The sequence below is a fragment of the Falco punctatus genome (assembly GCF_963210335.1).
Source record: "Falco punctatus genome assembly, chromosome: 10".
In the NCBI taxonomy this organism is placed as follows: Eukaryota; Metazoa; Chordata; class Aves; order Falconiformes; family Falconidae; genus Falco; species Falco punctatus.
The window spans coordinates 29640222-29663801 of NC_137590.1; the positions used below are offsets into that span (position 1 = coordinate 29640222).

The window sequence follows — 23580 nt, forward strand, 5'->3', positions numbered from 1 at the left end:
AATTTCTCCTACAGGTGAGAAAAGCACTGGCTGAGAGAGCCAGAGGACATTTCACCACAGAATAACTCTCCAGCTAGAGCTGAGAGTCCACTTTCAGCTGGTCTAATAAGTCTTTGAGGACCTAGTAGTCCCTGCGCAAGAAATCTGTGAGTACAAAGAAATAAAGAAGTGGTTTTTCCCCCCCAAGGACTCCCAGGGCTCACAGTTTTGATGCAACATACATGCTAATTTTGTGGCTGCTGCTTCTCTCTCTTGCAACTAGTACAGGCAAATCCCTTCCTTTTCCGCACATCTATGATCAAAAAACACACAAGTTTGTGGCAGAACACACTCATCTGGCAAAGCAGTAAGTTACCAAAGTCACCCTACGGACGGGTGCGCTTTTCTTACTATTTTAGCTCAGTAACTGTTCGGAGTCTCACAGCCCCTACTCTGGTAGCATGTTGACTAGTGCTACAGCAAAATGGAGAAGCTAAAGCTGCTGTGCTGTCTAGAGGAAAGTTCCCACTCCACTGAATGGGCAGGAAGCACATACCCCTCCAAGACGTGGCTGTCACATCCTCCTCTTAAGGACTGTCTTAGAGAAGACAGGCTAGCCAGGCACAGAATACGCCTCCAGGGTGGGTACAGAAGTTGTGGAGAGCACTGCTTTTCCTTTCAGCTTCACGAGTAAGGCATTTAAGTAGTCGTAGCTGCTCATGCAATTCTTATTTGCAAAGATACAATCTGAACAGAGGCCTCTGCAAAAGTGGAGTTCAAATTGCAGACAACTGCAACTAACACAGGGTACCCTGAGGTTTAAGGTAATCAGCCGAGATGACTTTCAGCTCTGTGCTGTGCCCATCTGCCATCTGAGGCAATCACCCCCCTGAGAGGGCACACCTGCTTTGCCCCCTCCACGCAGGCTGGAGAGGGTGCCATGGGCCTCCTGCTGCTGCGGTGCCATGTTCACTGCGGCTCACGCTTAGGCTGCTCACCACAAGTCATAAAACTGTGCTTTGTAGTGGCTCCGCGCACAGCTCGGAATCACTGAAAGTTAATATAGTCACGTGATAACAAGGAAATTTTAACATGCCCTCCCAAGCAGTCAACATGCATTTTTTACTAGATTTCTCTAAAATTCAGTAACAAATTCCTTTTAAAAAAATCTTTGAAATACACTTTGCATATTTTCACTCTCCAAATTCCTTAAGTTAAATAACTAATCCAAGGCTTTTGAGCATCAACTACCATAAATCCTCAGCATTCAGTTAAGGGCAGGAAGCAGCTTACTTCCTACTCCAGACACGTTTTATAGAAAGAAAAAAAACAAAAAAAACCAACAACCCAAAAAAGCCCTTCACAGCATGCAAGAACAGTAGCAATGCAAACCTGTTTCAAAACAAACCTCCTAAAGCCTGGATCTGATGAGCTGAAATGAGCTCTGGCATCAATGCAGGAGTATTCTTTTTCCCCACATTCAAAACATTCTGCCACTCAGCTCAGTCCCTCTGAGTAGCAGCAGTTCTGAACTATTATCCTGTTACTTTAGCTAAAAGGAAAGGTTAAATAACTGAGGCTTAATTAGGTAGATAATATACATGCCAAAATGCTAGACGGTAATTTAAAAAAAAAAAAAATCATTAAAACTTAATGAACTTCAAGATTTCACAACCTATTACGCGGCTTGAGGCATGCAGCTCTCAAATTCCTTTGGTTAATTATCTCAGAGTACTAGGACTCACTTGCAGACAGAGGGACACACACCAAAAAAATCATACGTGGAAATTTTTTTCACCTTTTTGCTCAAGCCATATGAACAAACTAATTGTCTGGAAAAGAAGCAATGCAAAACTCTTGGCTAGCACACATTATCATGGAATGCACTGAAAATAAGTAAACATATCTTTTTCTTTAATGTCATTTGTTCACACTTTACCTTATTTTGATTATTAGAACAGATTTAACCTATCTGCTAACCCCTATCTACAAGTCACTAACATGACCACAGATATCCTATAATCCTATTAAAGTACATAAAATATCTCATTATTTTAAAAAACATTAACTCTTCTTAACTGGAAAAGGACCTCTGCATACTACAATTTAATTTCTAAAATAAAAAAAAAAAACCAACTTCAAGCTTCATCTTGCATTCAGATTAAATACATGGCTAATCAAAGTCCCCAGAAAAATTTTATCTAACACATCTGCTCAATAACAAGAGTGCATTTCGGTGGGGTATGAATATGGAACAGCGCAAGGTAAACAGAAATAAGTTGGATCACTGTGGAAGCAAATAAGAGACCATTCATTATGTGCTCAAATGAGGAACCTCTGAGAGCAAACGACATTTCCCCTCCTCCACAAAGAGACGTGTCAACTCAGCAAATAACTGACAAATTAAGGCTGCTGGCTCAAACATAACCTACTCTCATGGTTAAAAAGTAGAGTGTCAAAAAGCAAACATGAAGCGATGTTTGCTGCTATTGTGACTGGACCTTACTTTCAGGTACAGATATAAAAACACGGTAGGGGTTGTAACACTACATATGCCAGTACGGACCAACTGGTTCTGAAGTACGAAAAACAGCTTCCATCTCAAATCAACAGAAAGTTTTCGGGCAGAATTCAGCCAAGAGGAAGCAAAAATTATACAGAGAACAGAGGCTCTTTAACACGAGCTATGGAGCCTGTCTGGTATCTTGTTTCAGAGGGCACTTTTCCCATGTTTCAATACCTATTTGTTTTTCTTTTCCAGGTATTCCTGGCACTATCCTTCACGGGGAATGAAGTATCATAAATGTTTCACATATTTTTTCTGATATACAAGTGGGTCTCTTGGAAGATGAAAAATAATGTCAAGGAGACCTTCATGCCCAGCAGAGCATGGCAGACAAGGCTATTCTGGTTCACGCTATTCAAATAAGGTTTGCGATATTAACAGAACAGATGTAAGAAGTCTGTTCACATGGTACAAAGTTCTGTGGAAGCTTATGTTACTGGGCAAGAAACTTGAAAGCAATCATGTCCCCTTTCACAGTCATCATCAACTCCTTTTTTCATCCCATCAGAACATCACTTACTTTAAGTCAAATATTTGTTTCTTCCTTTCCACCAGCAAAACTGTGTCCATTATCCACTGTAGCATCTTCTTTTATCTTTAAATTAAATTAGCATGCAGTACTATAACAAAGGTCAACTCAAACCACAGTGTAACACATAACCATGTAAATCCTAAGGACAACCTGCTGCACAAGCTGAAAACTTATTTTTTGCAGCAATAGATAAGGAAAAGTGTAGTGAAACAGGTAGAACTGACGGAAGTCAAAAGTGATTTAATCTTTATAACCATCATCATCAACTTACAGAGACCATGGGTCAATTAAAACCCCACACAAGCAGCTTTCATTCTAGTTTTATCAGGTTTGATTTTATTTCTGAATGGCCAATGTTCAGTTCCCAGTGTTTCATCCACTGTACCAGTTTCTGGTACTAGAATACACAACAAGGAAGCAAACACGGTCACAAAAAAAACTTTTTCTGCAAGATATACCTCCAGAAAAATCACCACTGCACAGCTTCAGACTTTCACCTCCTCAGTCTAAAAAACATTACCCCATTTTCAAATGCACAGAGAGCCACACAAGGTTTGGACCCTCTTGGTCATAACTAGGAGGATAGTTGAAGGCTAGAGGACAACTGAAAAATGACTGCAGAAATCTTCTTTCCTCAAGAAGCCAGGCTTAAAAAGCAAAGACAACAAACAGGTTTGGCTTATTTAAACCAAGTCACGTGAACACTAGATTTCACACACAAAGAGTACGCAGCTTGCAGTGTACGTATCTGTGAGTTTCACCATCAAGGGTGGCCCAGAAACACAGCTAACCACATACCACAGCTTTCAGGCGATAAAGCATTCCCAAGGCTGCAGTCACACGTCCAGAAATAAGAAAGGGGAAGTGTTTGGAAACCTTTGTATAAAACAGAAAGCATCTGCTTAACACCAAAGCAAGCAAGTAAGTCTGTAACAACTAAGAGGTGAGTTGTAAAGGAAAGCTCAAGACAGATTTAGAAATATTTCTCTTCTTATGGCTACACTTCTGCCCACCTTTCTTCCCTTTAATTTATACTTCTCATGGAAGAGGTAATGCCTGTGAGAGCTGAAGGAAACACACACTTGGATGTCTGTGTCTCAGATGATCTAATGGAAAAGACCAGTTGCAGGGAGAGGAAGGAGCTCCCACCCGGCCCTCTGCTTTCCGGGCCCGTCAGCAGTACAGCTGCTTGCTGAAGCTCTGCCCACTGCACCAGGAGGCAGTCCTGTTGTTAGCCAAGAATTCTATTAATTCTGAAAACTGTCCATGAGGACTAATTTTAACTAGAGCAAACAAAGTACAGCATTGTTTTCCTCCAGTCCAGTATCTCTGTGAAATACCACATTTACCCAGCCCACAGAAGTGTCTGACTTTGTGCATACCAAGGTTTCTCACTTCAAAGGGGAAGGAGCTTTCAGATTTTATACCATTTTGCATTTCCCTCGGACATGAGCACCTTTGCAAAATACACATTCATGGATCTCTGTTCCTTTCAAACCGTCCTAACTGCTCTCAGCTGCCCACCAGTAACAAGCAGAAGCAACAACACTACCAGCCGAGCCCAGCGCGCTGCACAGCCACCAGCTCCTGTCTCCCTGTGACCTGACTTCTCCCTGTAACACAGAGGGATGCTATGAAGCTTGAAGCCACATCCCAAAACTGCACAGCCCAACCCAAGCCCTTCCCCATGCTGGATTTCACTAACCTTATTTCCCTCGAGTGCAGGGCTGCCATCTCTCTTTCCACAGCAGGTGAGGAGCACAGGCCAAATACTGCCTATGGCTTCCAGTTGGCCTCTCCTAAACAAACAACTTCTGATCCCTAGGCCACCTCTCCACTGCTTTCAAATTCCCTCTTTGTAACTCCTTTCCTCACTTTGCTCTTTCTAAACCCTTCTTCAGCCTGCATCTCCAAAACGTTTCCAAAGTAGCCTGTTTTCCCTTCTCTGGTTGAGCTGCAGCTGTTCCCAGTTTGCTGCCTATTCAACACCTGCGCAGGGAATCAGGACTTAACACTTCACACATGGGGGTAACAGCCCCACCACAATTAGCTCTCTAATATGAAAGGACTAGCACAACTGTCTTCGCACAGAAGTACACAATGTGGGCAGGAAGGATGGATAGCAGCCTCAATATTTAGCACAGTGCAAAGAAGGTGAAACTGCACCCAAACTGGAGAGTTTTCCAGATACGAAATTGTTCAAATGAGTCCTGAAACCACCTATCTCATTTTAAAAAAGGAAAGCCAGACCCCCAAGCAGGTCTCAAAGAGCAGCTCCTCCAAGGATGAAGGAACAGAAGGCATCCTCACAACCACATGAAGTTGTATCAACACATTCAGTAGACTTAAGAAGTCCTCTCTGTTATAATCTTCCCATCCACAATCCTTCAAGGGATCACCCTTCCAACCTGAAAGTATAAAGCAAGTTTCCTAGTTACTTATATTGGGGAAGCAAAATCTCTGAAACCCAAAAGCCTAAGAGATGGGAGGGAGGAGGGAAGCAGCTGGATCCCACACAAAGGACTCCAAGCCAGAAACTGCAGTAGGTAGCGTGTCGCAATGCTCTCAGCCAACGATAAGAGAGAGCAACAGGGAGGGAAAGCAAGCTTGCTCCCAGGGAAGCAACTCTCACCCATGAGAGGTTTACACTGCTCTCACCAAAACATAAACAGCAATGCTTCCATCACCCTTCTCTGTTCTTCACCTTGCAAAAACCCCCTCGCTTTATACATCATGGGCAAGCCATTTTGTAATTAAATGAAAGGATGCAATAGAAAGTGGTGAAGACTAAATACATAATCAAGCTTTATTATGAACTCAGGAAACATAAAAAGTAAATTGAAAGAAAAATACCTTTACTAGGTATCAATATCATTTTGAGTACTATTCAAAAGAGTTATTTTCAGGTAGAAATTCTCAGCATTAAGACAACAACTACAAGTTTGTACGAAACCAAACGCTTTGCAAATCTGGAGTTGAGATTTAACATAAAAAACAGCCAGACGTAAGAACTTAAAAAGGCAGAGAAAGGTCACACTGAGAAAAAGCAAAACTGACCAAAACTGATACTCTGCATTTTCGCTTTTGGAATTTTGTGTAAAAGGGTAAATGAGTAAAAGTGGATTTTTCCAGAAGCACAGAGAACCCAATGGGGGACCAGTGCAAACCAGAAAGGAGTGAATTCGACAGACAGCATTCCTCCACCGGCTGATTGCATTACCTATGTGGTCTAAGGCAAAAGGTTAGAGTGAATACAGGCATTGTATACGATAAGAACAGAGCAGCCTTTCTTTGTCAGGCTCTGTAAGCTTTCTTTAAACAGTATTGCACAACTTAAGTCTTGCCGTAATCAGAGATGCAGACACAGACCCACCCTAAGAATTTTAAAAATAATCCAAGTAGAAGAGCAATACAGGTTAATCCTGGACATTAAGGATGGGAAGGAAAGCAAACAACAGCAGCTATGAAATCTGGAAAACCTGTTTTAGGCTTGGAGCCAACTCTACAGCCTGTCTGCCAACAAACGGACACATTGCCATGACCTGGCATCAGCTACAGAAGGCAGCAAGAATCTGGGGGCTTGCTTGGTGGAGGGGGAGAACTGAGCAATGCCAGTGCCCCAGAGCTGGCAGGTCTGAAGCTGTTAACCACGGCAACAAATAAGGAGAAGTGAAACAGCTACCCTTAGGTAAGCCAGGCTGCGCCGTGGGGAATAAAATGACAAACCAGAGACACAGATTTGAGTCCCAGCTTTGACATTTATTAGTGGCTCTGACATTACACTCAAGGTAAACCTGGCACCATTAAGAAAGGACCTATCTTTAGCTTTTATAATCATGATCCCTGCCTCCCAGAACTGACAGAAAAAACAGGAAAGCAAGCAAGAAGACTGGCCCCTTTCTCATGGGAATATAGCATGCCAGGTAGGGCCTTGTCATCAGCAGTTCAGCAAAAACAGATACCGTACAGAGTGAAAATCTCCTGCTAAAAACTGAGTGATAAGGCAAAACCAAGCAGATTACTTTGATAGGGGAGTTATTGGAGTCCAGCAGTTATATCATAGTGGCATGTACATGAGACTTTTAATCCCTGACTGTTCAACAATTTGCAAATATTTATTAACAGGCACTCCAGTGCTAAACTGCAAACCCCTGGGATTTCTGTATACAGTTTTGCAAGAGATTATTTATGCCTACACCTCTGATCTTTCTGCTTCTTTCCCTCACCCCTCCCCTCTCGAAGTGGAGAATAATGGAGATACCAAAATCTTGCTTTAGGGCTAAAATACCTATTTGAGCATTGCCCATACTTGATCATGAACTTAAAAGTATAGATTTCTCTGGTATTATTCCTTTAACCATTTCAAGCAAGAGTGTTCAGATGGTGGTTGCCTTTGATCAGAAACGGACATCACCAGAAAAGTTCATACTTTCCCTTTTCATCAGGAGAGTGACATGAGACTGAAGAGTCTTGCAAGTCACAGTAACACAAAGCAGAGGGGAGAATTTTTTCTTAGAATCATACTGATATACTAACTGTGCAAAATTTTCATCACATTTAAGCAAGCACAGTGATTAAAGATCACATACATGCACTACTCATGAGTGAAGCAAGAACCTCAACAGCTCCAGTGCTGATACTGGAGCTAGTATCCCCAGCACCAGTCAGCCCACACAAGATCAAAATAAGCTTTTTACTGGGGGGCAAGCAGCACATCCCATTCAGTCCAGACTTTAAATGACAGACACGCATAGCCATCAATATCTAAAGTATCCTGTGGGAATCCTCACATGTGCACCCTGGAAGACAAAGAAAAGCACTCCAGGGCTTACATTATTAAAAGGGGGGAATAAAAGTTTTATATTAAACAATTATTTTCTCTTAAGTCTCCAGAGAGTAGCAAACGTTAACATAATCCAACTGGGACGTTAAGAAAACCGGTGTTAAACGGCTTAAGTTTTTCTTTCTTACCTCCTCAGGTACAATGATTAAAGGGTATTTGTCCTCTGATAAGAAGTTAAAAATAACCCACACTTTAAATGCATCTTCATCACTAATCAGCAAAGGACTTTTAGAGAGGCTCTTTTTAGCACAGAGAGTCCAGCACATCCTGTTGAATTCAACTTTGTCAAAGTTTCCTTGCACCTAAAACAAAGAAATCAAACAAAAAAAATTAATATGCACAAATGGCACAGAATAACAAACAGACAAAGTTTAACAGGCTAAATCATACAAAAAGCACCAAGAAAATTCTAGCTTGCAAGAAATGTCAAGGCCCAAAAAAAGCACTGTAGCAGCCTAGTCTGACTTCCTGCATGGGGTCAGCTAGGGAGTTTCTTCCAGCAAAATCAACACCCAACCTCCAGTTTCTGGTCATGTTAATAGCACCCTGACTTCATGTGAAGGAGGCTACACTGCATCCTGCCTTTCCTCTAGCACGTTAACTTCAGCTTCCAAACCGTCTTCATAACGTTCTTAGCTCCAACTGCCCTTCTATTGCACTGAGTTACTGAGTGGATATGCTAAAAGCGATACTGGAACAGCTGGGAAAGACCTTCAATGTGTTTTTCCATTTCAAGTTACTCAAACATAACTCTTATAGGATATTCATAAACATGTAATAATTTTTTTTTCTTGACTGCTAATCCACTTAAAACTTTTCCTTTTTCTCAGACTTGCAAATGTTCACCTTATTGATTAAAAAAATTCCTTTTGTTTTCGTTATCCTTTATCATCCCTAGCAACTGTACATTACCCATCTGTGAATTATTTACATATGCAAAAGCTTTCATTTCCTTTATTTTCTTTTTAAACCCTCATTTATGCTAGAGATAGATCTATTTATCTCCCTACAGCTTAGCAATACTGTTTCTTTGCCAGCATGTAACTGATAAAGGCACCCTCTGCACTGTAATGGAAGTCCCTTGAGATTTCAGAAAACATGTCTAAGAAACATGTCATTACTCTTGTGGCAATGACACCAGTAACATTCAGTGACATTTTCTTATGATAGGTCAAACCATGCATCTTAGATGCTTCAGGCACACCACTGCAAACTGTATGATTTCCTATCCAGTCTGGTAAGTGGTCAAACAGTGGAGGGTGAGCCACTGTGGCTAAGTCAAAGACAGACTAAGGAAGTGGATGAACTGATGTGGGTGGATGAAAAAAGTAAAAAGGAGAAGGAAAAAAAAAAAAGACAGAAGTAAACAGGAAACTAACCCTATGCCAAGAAGCACTTTACATTACAGTTTCTAGGACTAAAAGCAAGACTGAAATAAAGCCAGACACTCTGCGGGCCTGCAGAGCAGGCCACCAATGTAAGTGACAATGCAAGAGGCCAGCTACAGGCCACACTTGTCCTTTGAAGAAGGTGACAGCTGACGGAGCTACAGCTGCTATAGCCACAAGCTCAGCATCCTGGTTGTTCACACAAGAAACACTGGTCTTGCATGAAACACCCCCTAAGCAAACGAACACCCTTTGGAAGAAGCGCTAAAGCCAGCTTTCCTTCTCTTCCCTTCCATCTGTAGGTGCCTCATCCCTTGGCTACTTCTGCCTGTGCCTTTTCCTGTCTGTCCTCTCCAACATGCCCAGTTAACTCTGACTTCTAAAAGAGCTTCACCCACCCAGACAATGAGCATTTCCACCTTGGAACTGCGGTTACGCTACTCCCGAGGAAGATGCCGACAGGGTGGGAAATCTCCTTTCCTCCAGCCACCAGCTGGCAAGTGCTCCAAGCACTACAAATACGGTGGGTTGCTCTATGGAGCTCACATCTGAGAGCACGGCAGCAATCAATGACCACAGGGTGAGAGGTGGAGAAAGGCACAGGCCCGGGGTAAAGGAAAGTGCTCACCTACCGAAGTCAGACTGTGTGCGCCTCAGAAAACTCATGTCAAAACCGAGGTCACCCACAGCACATCACTGCCACCAGAATTAGGCAGCAGCCAAGCAGCAGGTTTCAGGACCATTTTGCTGCAGGGAACTAGACTGCGCTGTGCCAGCGGTCCCACTTTAGACGCTTAAGTCCTTTTTTCAAAATCCAGACTTGATCCTGAAATGGGGCCCACGTCATCCAGAGCAGGGGCACTGTTTAGGAGTTATTCAGGAACTTGAATAATCAGGTAAGCACACAAGCCCCAGCTCTTCAAATTAACTCTGATTCACATCTGTGTTTTTTTCTAAACAATCGGGCTGGCTGTTAAATAAAGGATATAATTACAAAATTGTTGTTCTGTGGATATTGGGAGTCAGGGATGGAACTAAACAGTTCTCTTTAATGAAGAATAAAAATTTTCCTCGGCAATTTCATGTAGCAATGCCAACTATTCCTGGTTCCTACATTCTACAATTACATCCGCATGGGATGGGAGGGGAAGGAAGGTGAAAATCCCACAACTACACCCAAATTGCTTTAGAGATAACTTGATACTACAAAAGTCTTGGCTGTACTACTTTGGCTTCCTTGACTGGCAAGACTCCACTGTAAGTAGCTACACAGTAATTAATATGAATGAATAGCATCTCTGGATTTATGGAAGATCATTTCTAAGCATAGTTTCAAAAACCAAAAATATCTGAACAGTTTCTAAAGCTATACTTTAACTTCTTTGTAAAAGTACTTCTTAGTTAAGAAACTCTAAAAGTAGAAACTTTTCAAACAGGAGGAACTGATGGAAAAAACAGTCATAAACCCATATACAATTGCTTTTTCATGACATGAACAAAACACACATTTATAAAAACAGTTTGGATCAAAGGCTATCCTGGTATTCAAATTCAAAGAGAATTCCCCAAAACATCTTTCATTACAGTGAGACTGTACTATGAATCCTACACTGAAATTATCTTGATACAAAACTAAAATAAGAAATTTATGACACTCCACTGAAAAACTAAAATTTCAACTTTATTTGGCCAGAATACTCATCCTGCTTGCAACCTGTGTGAATATTATATAATTCCATTGTTTAATTAATAAACAAATCCTTGTACAAGAGATTTTTCCTGTGCTCTAGTACATGCTTTTAACTGTACTTCATAATTCGTCCAAATTATTTGAAGTCACTATTTCAACCGAAAACTTCTACAGTACTCCATGCTATTAACTCTACAACAACTATGACTTTTATTTGTGAATCTGTCCAAATGATGAAACATGCAAATGAACTAACCCTTCCAACCTTAAAACTGCTTGAACTCATAGAGATAAAAACATGATCTATAAAAAACACCGATCTTCCCTTTCTAAGAAGCATCACAAAATAAAAGAAAAATGCAGCAAAACCCACACAATTTTCTAGATCTTTAATTCCAACTAATAGGCAAAGTAGAATTTACCATCATCATAATCTTACCAAATAACTCTAAAACATAGTAAGTTTTAAGTACCAGTGATTTGATCACTTCCAAAAATATAACAAGCATTGGTAGTGTAACTAGCACTCACTAAGTTCTCTAGAAGATGAGATGACCTGAAGTTTATAACTAAGTCCTCCTTTGTCTCCTGCCATTATGTCTTTTTCCTGCTATAAATAAGGCATGCCATAAAATACCACCATCACCACCACTGAAAAGGAAACATTTTCAATTGGTATTAATAGACACATTGTAAACAATGGAACATGCTAAAATATGGTTTTGAAACCAAGTAAAACAAATTTTGAAGATGATACGTTGGCAAGCAGCAGCTCCCTCTTGAAAAGAACATTTACAGAACAAAACCAGATTTTGTTTCAGATGCAAGAAAATCCTAGATACATCTATCTGCAAAGTAACAAGCAGCACAATACTGGAAATTGTCAATCAGGCAATACTAATTATCAAACTGTTTATTCAAATTTCCTATTTGGATAAAGGAAATTAGTTGCAACCAATCTGCCTTATTAAACTACCAACTTGTTCCTTTCTTGATGATTCCTTGGTTCTGTGTAAAGAGGTTTTATTGCAGGGTAACACAAGGTAAGTCAGCACTAAAAAATACAAAAGCTTAGCATTTAAGAGTACAAACAGACAAAGCCCTCACAATAAAATTGTAAGTCACAGTTACATGTCTGTTTTAAAAGAAATAGAAGGATTCATTCTTTCACTATTTTAGCAAAGTTTTAAAGCAAAATATCTTGAACTTAAAAAACCCTCTCTTAAGCAGGTTGGTCTTGCGCAAATCAATTAATTCACCAAAAGTTGTACAACTGGAAATGGAGGGAACTTCGTATGTATTTGGGGGTATAAAGCACCAGTCCTTCTTCAGTAGCCTTGCTTACTAGCATAAATTAATAGCATTTGTTCTACAATCACCCCAACCAAAAGAACAGATTACCCCTTGAAAGAATGAAAAAAGAAGGGGTTTCTTGTCTGCTTTTTTAGCTTGTTTGTTTTAAACAAAGGAGACATGCTATGAACCAGTGACTTCATCCCACTGCATGTTGTCTTTTGGCACTGATGTGAAGTAAAAGATGTCACAATCAAGATTTTTCCAGTCCAAAAAGATAGCCTTCTGTCTAAAGACTTTCACTGATTTTTAATAGTACATATCTAAAATGTTTACAAGCATTTAGTCAGGATTAAATAACATGAAGTTACAGGTAACTTAATCCTGTTACTTAACATTTTCAATTTTTAATTATAAGAAGCCAGATCAGTGTATGAATAAAACAACCTATTTCCTTTCATGAGAATACAAGGTAGCTTGTCCTTTGCTTTTACCATGGGGTAAGATGGTGTCCCAGAGTAGCTAAACACTGTAAATTCACACCCACTTGTTTGTGTAGCCAGGTCTTTCATTTTCAAATTAGTGTTATTTAAATGCAATTGCTCCTCATTTCCATAACTACTCCTCTCATAAACACCCTTTAACAATAAAGCACATTTATATTTTAAAAAGCCTTCCATATCTATCTCTCTCTCTTTTTTTTTTTTTAACTTAATGGCTTGCTACTGCCTACAAATAGTATTAACAAAAACCACTGTGGTTCAGACTCTACTACTGTAAACCTTTGGTCAAAACAACGGCCTTTTCTTTTTCCCCAAAATTTGTATACAAACAGGAGCTTAGACAGCCAACAGGAAGTGGAAATCAGATCACAAACTTCTTAGGGACAAAGCAAGAATCTTCAGCATCAACCAACCAAGGTATTAAGCAGGTACCTCTATGCATATTAATGGCCAACAACTCCCACACATAAAACAGGACACCATCACTGGGTATAAGAGAAACACAGACTAGAGAAGCAGAGGAGTTGCTAAAGTCCTCTCTAGGTATAAGAAGCTTCTACTGTTTCCAAGCTGCCAGACTACATCATATATACCACATTTTCCACCAGTACTAAATGTAGATTAAAGAAGCAGCAAAAATCAGCAAACCAGGCTAAGGAGTTTGCAAAACCTGCAATTGCTACATTGGACTTTTCAGCAGCACGTCAGTTCAGGACTTCTTAACATTATAAAAGAAAGCAAGTATCTATGGAACTGCAGCTACAACATCAAAGTTGGAGGGTTTCTGGGGTCAGCCCCCAAGTGTATGAGAAATCAGTGGTATTGAAGCTGCTATGTTTGCACTACTACCTGGGCTGTTTTTTACCATCTAGACCAGTAACTTAACAGAAGTTGTCAGAAAAAAAGCAGGAAGATACTTACACACACACACACACTTTCAAACCCACTACCTACCTATCTTAGTACCGATGCAGAGGAGAGTAGGGGAAACGATGCTGGCTTTCCAGAGCTTCCCCCAAAACACGGCACAACAGAAGACTGAAGAGTTCTCACACAGGAAAGAACTTGCAAGACAAAACTACACATCCCTAATGTCACCTACTGTAACTATTTGGAGAGATCTATTTATTAAAATACCTTGTGAACAGACATTAAAGATACTTCTGCCCTTCCTGTTTGCAAAGGGGTCTATGAGAATATTTATAGCTGTAGCATAAAATGGGACAATGACACTTTCAAATAAATTCAGGTTGAGCTGCTTTATTAATATGAACTGGTTCTGCATGAACACAGCTTAGGCAATGACCCGATGTAACAGGAAATATAAACCAAGGAGAGAACAAAAAAAAAAGTAGAGAACAGCACATCCTTCTGTTTTAGGGCACAGGCTCTCCAGAGTACTGTCCCATCACAACAAGCACGTCACCATGCCAGCATGCCTCCTGCAAGCAGAAGTCTACTCCAAAGGCACTCTAACCTGGTAAAGGGAAAAACCAGAACACAAGAACTCAAAACTTACCTTTTCCAAGATGAATTTGTTTAGATAAGGCATGTAACCCTGATTGGAAACTGGTCCTTCATCATCGTCCCTAAAGTGCTCTTCCAAGGCCACTGGATCGTGGGGAACATTTAAAACCGTGCACAAGTTGTGAGAAAGGACCTAAGGACAGAAGAGAAATCAGTGACTGCTGTTGGCCTTAAGCATGCTGCGTTCCCTCCAGAGCGGACCGTGCAGCAGAACCATGCACAAAGTGATACTTTCACATCAGCACAAGTTCTACCGGGCGGATTTTTGTCAAAAACCAAAATATTACTAAAAAAGTTTACTCCAATGATTCAGTGGCTTCAGATAATTGCACGCCTACAGAAGCAATATGATCACAGATAGGTCTGTTCCTACAGAAGTGGAAACGGAGCTACAGAAGCCACCCTTTGTACACATACACTTACGCATTTGAAAACCAGGAGAGGCATACAGAAACACCAAAGAAATATTTACAGAGTGAAATTAGACAGCTACAGAAAACAACCACAAACACGTAGCCTTTGTAATTATATTTACTATCTAGTGAAAACGAGTAACGAAGAGAACAGCTCCATATGTACCTTTAGTTTACAAGAAATGACCACTCAGATTAAGGCATTAACTATAGATTTCTCTCATCCGCTTGCTTTCGGGTTGCTTCTCAGCATTCACCCCATGTTTCAGTTGGCAAAGGAAATGTGATGTTATAGAAAAGGGAAGGGTTTAGGTGAGCTTCTCAAATTTTTATTTTAAAAAGGTCTTTGCATGAATTATGTCAAGAACTTAACACCCACCAGCACTCACATCTGTTCTTGAGAAATGACCTTCAAGAAGAAGCTACACACTTGATTAGTTTTAAGGAAGTACTGAATTATCGAAAACTAACTGGTAGCCGATGCATCTCAACTTCTTCAACTTAGGAGGAGTTTTGCACGCACAAACTAACACCTCAGGACCAACAGCAGGAAGGCAGAGCCTGGGTAGCAGCGACTCCTGTGCCACCAGCGTTTTCCTAAGGCAGGCAAAGCACCATCCCTTTTGTTGTTCACACTGTCTCAGGCCAAGTCTGTCCTCTAACATGCTGCCCACTGGGTCTTAAACACGCTGTCACTCAGGTCCCGTCTCCCCTTGACATGATGCAGAGTTGAGCCTGCAAAGACCATGTACTGGCTACAGGAACGGGGTTAAGGGTTTAACTTCACATGCCCAGGAACAGTCTGCACTGAAAAAATGTAACTAAGAACCAAAGGCAAAAAATACAGGTAAGACAAAATTAGGCAGAAGTAAAACAGGCTGCAACTTTGAAAGCCATGCTGCTTGTATTTTTTTTTAAATCAACAACTAGACAGGGCAGACTGCAACTGAAGTTTGGAATATGTTTTACTTGTTTGCTTTGCAGCATAAAATTAAACAAAACAGGCCCAAATGATGCAAAGAGAAAGCAGTAAAAAAATGCGCAGAAAATTTATAAGCAGGTCTATTAAGGTGCGGTCGAGACAGGGTAGCTGCAAAACAAGAAGTGAAAGTCTGAAGTCGTCAAAGCCTAGGAAATCAAACCTATGCCACACACTTAAAACGTCTGGGCTTCCTCCCTCCTCCCCCACAAATAACGTACATTTACTTTTCTTATGTATAATAAGAAAATATGCAGAATCTAAGCGCTAGTTCGCATAAAATCCTACCAAGATAGCCCAAGATGCAAGTTCAGTTCAGAGAATTCCTCTCTACATACCCCCAAACTTACACTTCCTTTTACAAAAGCATACATTTCCATGAGAAATCCATATTTTCATTGCCATATGCTAACATTAAACCACTGGAACTAACAAGGTGCTAAACTTTAAAAATAATAGCATATCACAACAAAAGCTGTATTTCCCAAAGTAGCACAACAGTATTTAGAAGTTATCGCATTTCACACAACCCCACATCAACAGTATTTTCCCTTCAGTTCATTCTTATTAACCACCACATTAAATCAAGTATTTAAGTCCATGTGATTTACATATGGGGGGAAAAAAACCCATACTATCATGTGTGTTTCCCCTTCTATTTAAGGCTTCTGTTATTTATAGAAGACTGAGGGATTCTTGAATTTCTGAGAAACAAAGATGATCTCAGTTTTCCAACCAGCCTGTAGTCGCTAATACTACAAGTAAAAAAATATTCAGCTAATAAAAATTTTAAAAAAGCATAACTGATTTAAGCTTATTACTAAAATAACTTAAAAGCCTCAATAAAACACCTTCTTATCATGTCCTTTCTGCATCTTTCTCTTCTCCCTTTTTCAGCCTTATTGCTGGTTTGGGCTGTTGGAAATTTAGGTGTTTTCCTCATCAAACAACCAATTTACCAGGAAAGAATTCCACTTTCAATAACTTTCTAAGATCTGCCTTCTCTGCAATCTCTCCTGTACCCGGTGCTCTCTTTTCGTAACTCAGGAAATTCCTTGGTGCCTGCCAAAGCTTGCCATTCTCTAGCATGGCCAAGCGCCAGCTGAATTCTTTGGTTGTAGGGTAAGTCCGCAAAACTCTGCACTGAGGTCTCATTTTGTTTTGTTGTCACAGATCACATTATCTGGACCATAACATACTCTATTTTAATGATCAATTTAAAAAAAAACAGTAAATCTAGCTGAGTACTACATTAACTGGGCTACAAAAAATCGCCTTGCCTTGCAGAAGCTCTGTCAACCATGAGGAAGTTTTGCACCGGTAAAGATTATTTCCCCCGTCCCCACAGGGTTGCTAGGCAGCTTTTTCCTTCATCACTTACTATGCTCTGGATGCCACATTTAACAATCTACCTTCATGCCAGAGCCAACTCCTGCCCCAGGCCAGAGACTCATCTGTGTGCTGCAGCAAATGTGTGCAGCGGTGGCCCCCAAACCGTCGCCCATGAGACGGTACAAGCGGTCTGCAATGGGTTCACAAAACCAGGGCACTCCGGGTGCAATCCTTCCATTTTCAATGCAAAGTTTGCTAAGAAAGATGCCTAGTGGTGCCTGGGGAATACTGAAGGTGGTCTGCTCTAAATAGAAATAACCAGATAAAACAAGCAAGCTGAACACCAAAGGTCCTTACAGACTCTGGATTTACTTTATTCATGGCCAGTCTCTCGCTGCTTTAGCTGGAGCGCAGATCTCGAGCCCAGCTCTACTCCGCCATAGCTGTTTCCCTCCGAGCTCCCATTTTGCAAAACATTGATCTTCCAAAACTTTAAGCACGTGTTGAATTGTTACCATCTGAGTAGTTCCATTTAACCTTGTCCATAAGAGTGATCTGTGTTTCTAAAGGGAAAAGGAAGATCTGCTAGACTGCTTACTGCTCAGCAACAAAAACTTGGCCCAGCGATAGAAGGAGCATTAACAGGGCAGACTAATCCTACAGCGGCCATTGTCAGTTTCTTCAGTACTCTCTTCTCTCTCTTTTCCATCTTTCGGGGGAGTCTTTTCCCTCCCCCAGCTCTTTTTAAGATTTTAAAATGTTGGCATCACAGATCCCGACAGCTCCATTCAGTGGCTTTGTGTGAATTCATTCCAAGACATTCTTGGCTCATCTCTCCCTGACATCCATGTCAGCAGCTAGCCAGCCAAAATAAGGCTACTCACAAGTACTTTCCCTTTTCCTTTTTTGACCAGTGTGGAAACCAACATCATATATGTCCCCCGTCAAAGGCGTAAGTTCTTTCCAACCAGGGTATGTCTTAAGCATACAGTTTCTTGCATCACAGCATATCCAAGGTACAGCTTCCTTATCTGCTCAGGCAGCAAATGCTCCATTCGGAGTCTCATTACTTAACACTGAGGCTAGGGCAGCAAGCTCTTTCCACGTTGGACAAGTGTCTTCAAGTCCAGCTTCCCGATGCTAGTGCCCTTCACCCACGTCACCTCTCCATTCCTTCCTTTGCCCCGCTCCTCCCCTGGGCACTCACAGACTCCTTGTCTTCATTTTCGACAACCTCACCCTTCCTCTTGCCTTCATTATCAGCACCCCCCGTTTGGCTCCCAAACACATCCTGGTGCCAGCCTGCATCTTGCCCAGTTGCCAAGGGAGCTGCCTTTCTGCTCTGCAGCTCTCGGCCCTTAACAAGAGCTCCCAGTAAACATCCTACATCTACGGGACCTGTCTTCTACACCTGCCTGGAAACCAGTTGACAAAACCTCACGGACAAGGGTTAAACAGGCTGCTGATCCACCAGCAGCTGCTCTTCTCGAGTGCAGGATCATGGCCCCGTCATTTCCTAGTGCCCCTCTTTCGGTCTACAAGCTGCCTTGGTCTGCCAGCTCTCCTGGAAGAGGGGCATCCATCCCCTTGCCGCTTACAGACACAAATCGTCACGGCTCCCTAGTACAGACGCTTCTGAGCCCCATTAATACCATCAGAGTACAACTCTCTCATAGTGAGTCATAATGACTAATTTCCTACCATCCTTCCAATGTCGTACAAAGTCAATTGTCCAGCTGGGGTCCTGCCCACTGGTCACAGGCTCTCAACCCTTCCAGTGCCTGGCTACATTGTTCGAGGTCTTCCTCTCAGTTCAGACTGTCTCTCTTGCCCTTGATTATACCATTCTTCCTCTTCCCATCAGCCCCTGACTTCCCATATAGTAAAAAGGCAAAACAAAGGTTAAGAGGTATAATCATCCTATAACATCCCAGATACAACTGAAGACCAGTTTAGGTTTTCTAGAGCCGACTAGTATCTTTGGTCGCCCCCATATTGCAGGCCCAAACAAGACCATATTTTCATGAGGTGGCCACCATCCACATTCTGCAGATATCATGCCAGGAATCCAAGGCTATGAAAATCCACCCCAATGTAGCATGCAAAACGGAACAAGAACAGCCAAATAACCCCATTGCCTAAGCAGAGACAAATCACAAAGCAATGTAAGGAAAAGCTTCCAGTGTAAAAAGTAATTAGTACGTATTCTTTCCACACTCCAGTCATACACACATAGTACAAGGAGTTTTGCCGGCTGCTAAGTGTAACTACATTTAAAACCACAGTGCTTCGAGATCCAGATGAAAATCAGACTGAATGTTGGCACATTACAGAAACTTTTAAAACAAGTCAATTTTAAAACTGCAGATTGCAAGAAAGATCAAAGTGGATTTAAATATAGGAAAGCAAGTATTTGCATGTAGCTCATGCTCAAACCACAACAGCAGCTATAATTGCATACACAGAACTTACACTGTAGCTTTGCTGTATCAGTGTTGGAAAGTGCTGAAACACCCTGACACAGTAATGACTGTGTCCATATTTAAAGGTGTGATTTAGGAATGGAATACACAAATGTTTCTGCTGATGTACAAAAAAGGGTAAGATCTGCAGCCAGCGTAACAGTAGAAGTTCTGAGGATAACTGATTAGACAAGAAAAAAAAACCAGTGCATACTGGAAGCAGGTAATACTCAAAATTACAGAGCAATGATTTGGCTGTCTTCTCTCAGCAGCTCAGACCACATACAAAAGATACAAACATATAAAAGACATGCCATGAAATCCTTACTGTTCCAAGCAAGTCCTAGTTTTTCCTCCAAGTGTTTGCTATTTCTCCAGATTACAAAACAGACCCAATTTGTTCAGCTCCACCCCTTTAATCTACATATATTAAAAACAAATCTATGATGCAAGCCCTTCATAGTAGGGCCTCGCCTACATAACACACATTTATTTTTCTCATAGTGTTTAATGAAAATTATTTATTTTTATGGAAGCCTCAAAGATCACTTCTAGGTAGAAAAACTAGAAATCACTCTCTTTTTAACAACCACCATGTCATACTGAGGACCTCCTGTGCAACATGACCCCACAATACCTTATACTGGATTACACAACTCACAGATCCACTGTCAGTGAGCTTTCTTTTTGAGGAGGGAAGAGTTCAGCAAGTTACAACTCTGCATGCTCTTCTCAGAAAATAATTCCTTTTTTTTAATTATAACCGGTGTTTCACTAAATCATTAAACATATTTTTTCTAATGCCACAGACCTCTACTAACCTGTTTTATCTCCAAGCCTCATCTCTCCATTTTATAAGGGTGCTGTATCTTCCTCATGGTAACGTGGATGAGAAATACTTCATTGTCAAATACTTTCTTAGTACAACATAGCCCTACATCAGACAGGAACTTCTGTTTTGCTGTCCTACCTACCCCTTCCACTGCACTGATGTGGGACTGCTACCGTAACATACACCTTTTCCCCCAAGCAGGACTATCAGTTTGACACCGCATTCATTCTACCCCTTCTCTCTCACAGACTGACAGAATGAACCATTGAAACTGTTTAGCAAGAGGAGACGTGTCATGACACGACAGGTAACTGTGCTTCAGTTTGGAAATATAACTGCTGTTTTAACCTATAGGTCTGTCAGTCATCTTAGAAAAGAAATTACGACACCTGCATTGGAACAAGCGGTACAGGCCCGCCAGCATCCCGGCTGCTTCTTTAGCTATTTAATATCCCCCCAGCCCCTGTGCAACGAACAACAGCTTCTCTGCTGACACGACAACACATGCTGCAGACACACCTCCCAGCTGAATGCACAGAGCACTCAAATCACAGAAGTGCACACAAGGTGTGGCAATGTGACAGGAAGACAGGATTCCTTTAAAAAACAGGACAGTGAGAAAACACCACTCCACAACCGACTTCAGTTAATCCTGCAACACAAACACTTTCATGACACCACCTGTAAAAGACATGAGACCTGCACACACCTTCGGCTTGAGCTCACAGTCAGGTCTGGCCTCTTGCCTGACTCCTGCCCCACAGTCAGTTCTGGCAGTTAGGCTGTATCTCACAGCCTGACTGCCCTGAGCAAAAAAAAGGAGAAGAGGAACAGGCTGCTCAAAGCACATTGCATGCTGTGGATACTTACTACATAATGCCAAAACTTTTGTTTTTATTTTTTTATTATTATTGCGGTGATTTTGTTTGTAAAGTCCATTAGCTAACAACCACACTTAGAAACACCGCCTGCAGCACAGCCACCCTCTCTCTTGGAGTTAATCCCGCAAAGGGAACAAACTTCTGCTAACTGTTGTGGCCAAAGTAACTCCAGCACTCTGTACAAGGACCCACAGTCTCAAAAGTCAACAGGTGTTGCATTCTTATTAAAAATATTTATTTAGCCAGACTCCTGCTATTATTCCCAGGCCAAGACAGTCCCATAAAGCAGGGCCAAGATGGGATCAGATTCAGCAAGCTGCCTGAGGGCTCTTTTAAGAGCGCAAACATTACTTCAGCGTATAAGCTAAGGAAAGAATAGCACAGTTGGAGCCTCTTGACTAATTCTCCTGTTTATATCCAAATAAGAGAGCACTGTAGAACCTCACTCTCCCCTTGGCAAGCTCTGAATTTCACTTGGAAACAGCCAGCCCCTATAGATGGGACCTTGTGGCTACCCCACAAAAGCTTTTGGCCAGAAAGGGTACCAAGGACACGCAGTTGAAAGCGGACCAGAAGCACAAGAAGGGTTTGTGCGCCGACACCTCGGCGAAGATGAAAGCCTTGCCTGGGCAGAATGAAAAGAAGCCCCTTCGAGCACGAGGAAGGGACCACGCAAGCCTCCCGCTGGATGGGGGCACGGAGGAGCCAGAGCGGCGTGAGGAACTGCGGCCTCAACAGCCAAAACGCTACTGATAGCCCCAGGCGGGCCCCGGCAACAGGTGGCCGCGCCCCCATCATCAGCCCCGAGGCGGCCGCCTCAGGCCCCAGGCCCAGCACCACCGCGGCCGAGGCGAGCGGCGGGCACAGGCGGGACCCAGGTCCCGGCCACCGCCCCGCGCCGCCCCCCGCTCCTCGCCGCCCCCGGCCGGGCCGGGCCGCCCCGCTTGCCTTGAGCTGGGACTTGGAGACCTTCCCGCTGCGGTCGAGGTCAAGCGCGGTGAAGGCGTGCCAGATGGCCTTCAGCAGCTCCTCCTTGAGGCCCACCATGGCCTGCCCGCCGGCTGCCGCCGCTCCCGGGCCGCTCTGCCTTCGCCTTCGGCCTCGCCCGGCCCCGCCGCTGCCGCCGCGCCCGCCCCAGGGGCGGGTGCCCGGCCCTGCCCGGCTCCACAAGCACCGCCCCGGACCGCGCACGGCCCGCCTCAGCGGCCAGGCCGGGCCCTGAGGGGAGCGGGACCCCGGCCGCGGCCGCGCCGTCGGGTTGGCCCAGCAGGATCGGCTGGCGCCGGCAGAAGCGCGCTATCCCAGCCCCAGGAACCCCAACCCGCAGCTTGCGGGGAGGGCTGCGTGCAGCTGGGGGGAACGGAGCTCCATGGAAAAACGGCAGGCGGGGGCTAACCCGCCCCCCGCCGCAGCGGCACTGCCCGAGCCGGCGCGGCGGGACTGCCCGGGGGGGGAAAGGGGGGGCGGGGCCCTCCCCTGCGCGGGCTCGGGGCGCGCGGCGGCGGGACGGGGCCCGTCCTGCCCCGGAGACCGCTCACGGTCTGGTAACGGCAGCGTTTTAATAGAGTTTAAGCAGAACCATGAAGATGGCGAATGCAAGAAACATTCCAAAAAAGTATTTAACTTTTCCCCAGCTTTATTCTTCGTGCAGCTGCACCATCGGAACAAAAACGGTACTTTGCAAGGAAACGGTGCCAGCAAGCGGGCTTTTGCACGAGGTGGTGCTGGTTCATGAACGCTCCCAGTAAGAAAAGCACTCCCGTTCAGAAGGATCAACACGGCTCTGCGGAGCTGATATTGTAACGGGAAAGACAGTGTAGCTGGGGCTGTGGAGCACCGACCAGGTGTTGATGGAGGTGCCGCATGTTGCACGCATCCTGCCCAAGGAAAAGTAGCACCACTTCGGTCATCCAAACTCTTACAGGATTTTCTTACAACAAAACGACTCTATACACCATTGCTACTGCCAAGCAGAAAGGATGCTCACACCAGAACCTCTTGCTGCACCTTCAGATAAAGGTCCTGCGCAGGAGCTGCCCACAGACTCCTCTGGGACAACCAAGCCGCTCAGCCCACCTCACAGCCATGGGGGCTGCAGGTGGCCCCACATGGGGCACACACAGCCCCTCACCCCATGGCCACTGGAGGACACAGGGCTGAGGCCAGGCCAGCAGGGCAGCGCAGCCCAGCATGGGCTGAGCAAGCACAGACGTACCTTGGGTGCATCACTAACCTGCAAGGTACCGTGGTGTTCTGGTCAGGATCACCACAGACCAGCACTTAGCCAAGTCCGCTGTGGGAAGTACTTTTAGTTCTCCTACATGATAATTCTTAAAAGGAGTTTTCTACATGTGGGAAGC

The 23580-nt window shown here is 43.2% G+C and overlaps 1 protein-coding gene across 3 annotated transcripts in view; it reads right to left on the reverse strand.

Annotated features, from left to right (window-relative positions):
• The window catches only part of SWAP70 (switching B cell complex subunit SWAP70), a 40992-nt gene extending 18347 nt beyond the window's left edge, over positions 1-22645 (reverse strand). The window contains exons 1-3 of one of the 3 annotated variants that reach the window (XM_080404743.1): positions 22169-22641; positions 14314-14454; positions 8049-8222 (exon numbers count right to left, since the gene is read on the reverse strand). In XM_080404743.1, coding sequence (XP_080260869.1) covers positions 8049-8222; positions 14314-14454; positions 22169-22267 — 414 coding nt within the window. In that variant the 5' untranslated portion in view covers positions 22268-22641. Of the gene's footprint in view, positions 1-8048; positions 8223-14313; positions 14455-14900; positions 15054-22168 lie in introns of those variants that run through there. The other 2 variants (XM_080404744.1, XM_080404745.1) reach the window with 2 other exon arrangements.
• Between the last annotated feature and the right edge of the window lie 935 nt (positions 22646-23580).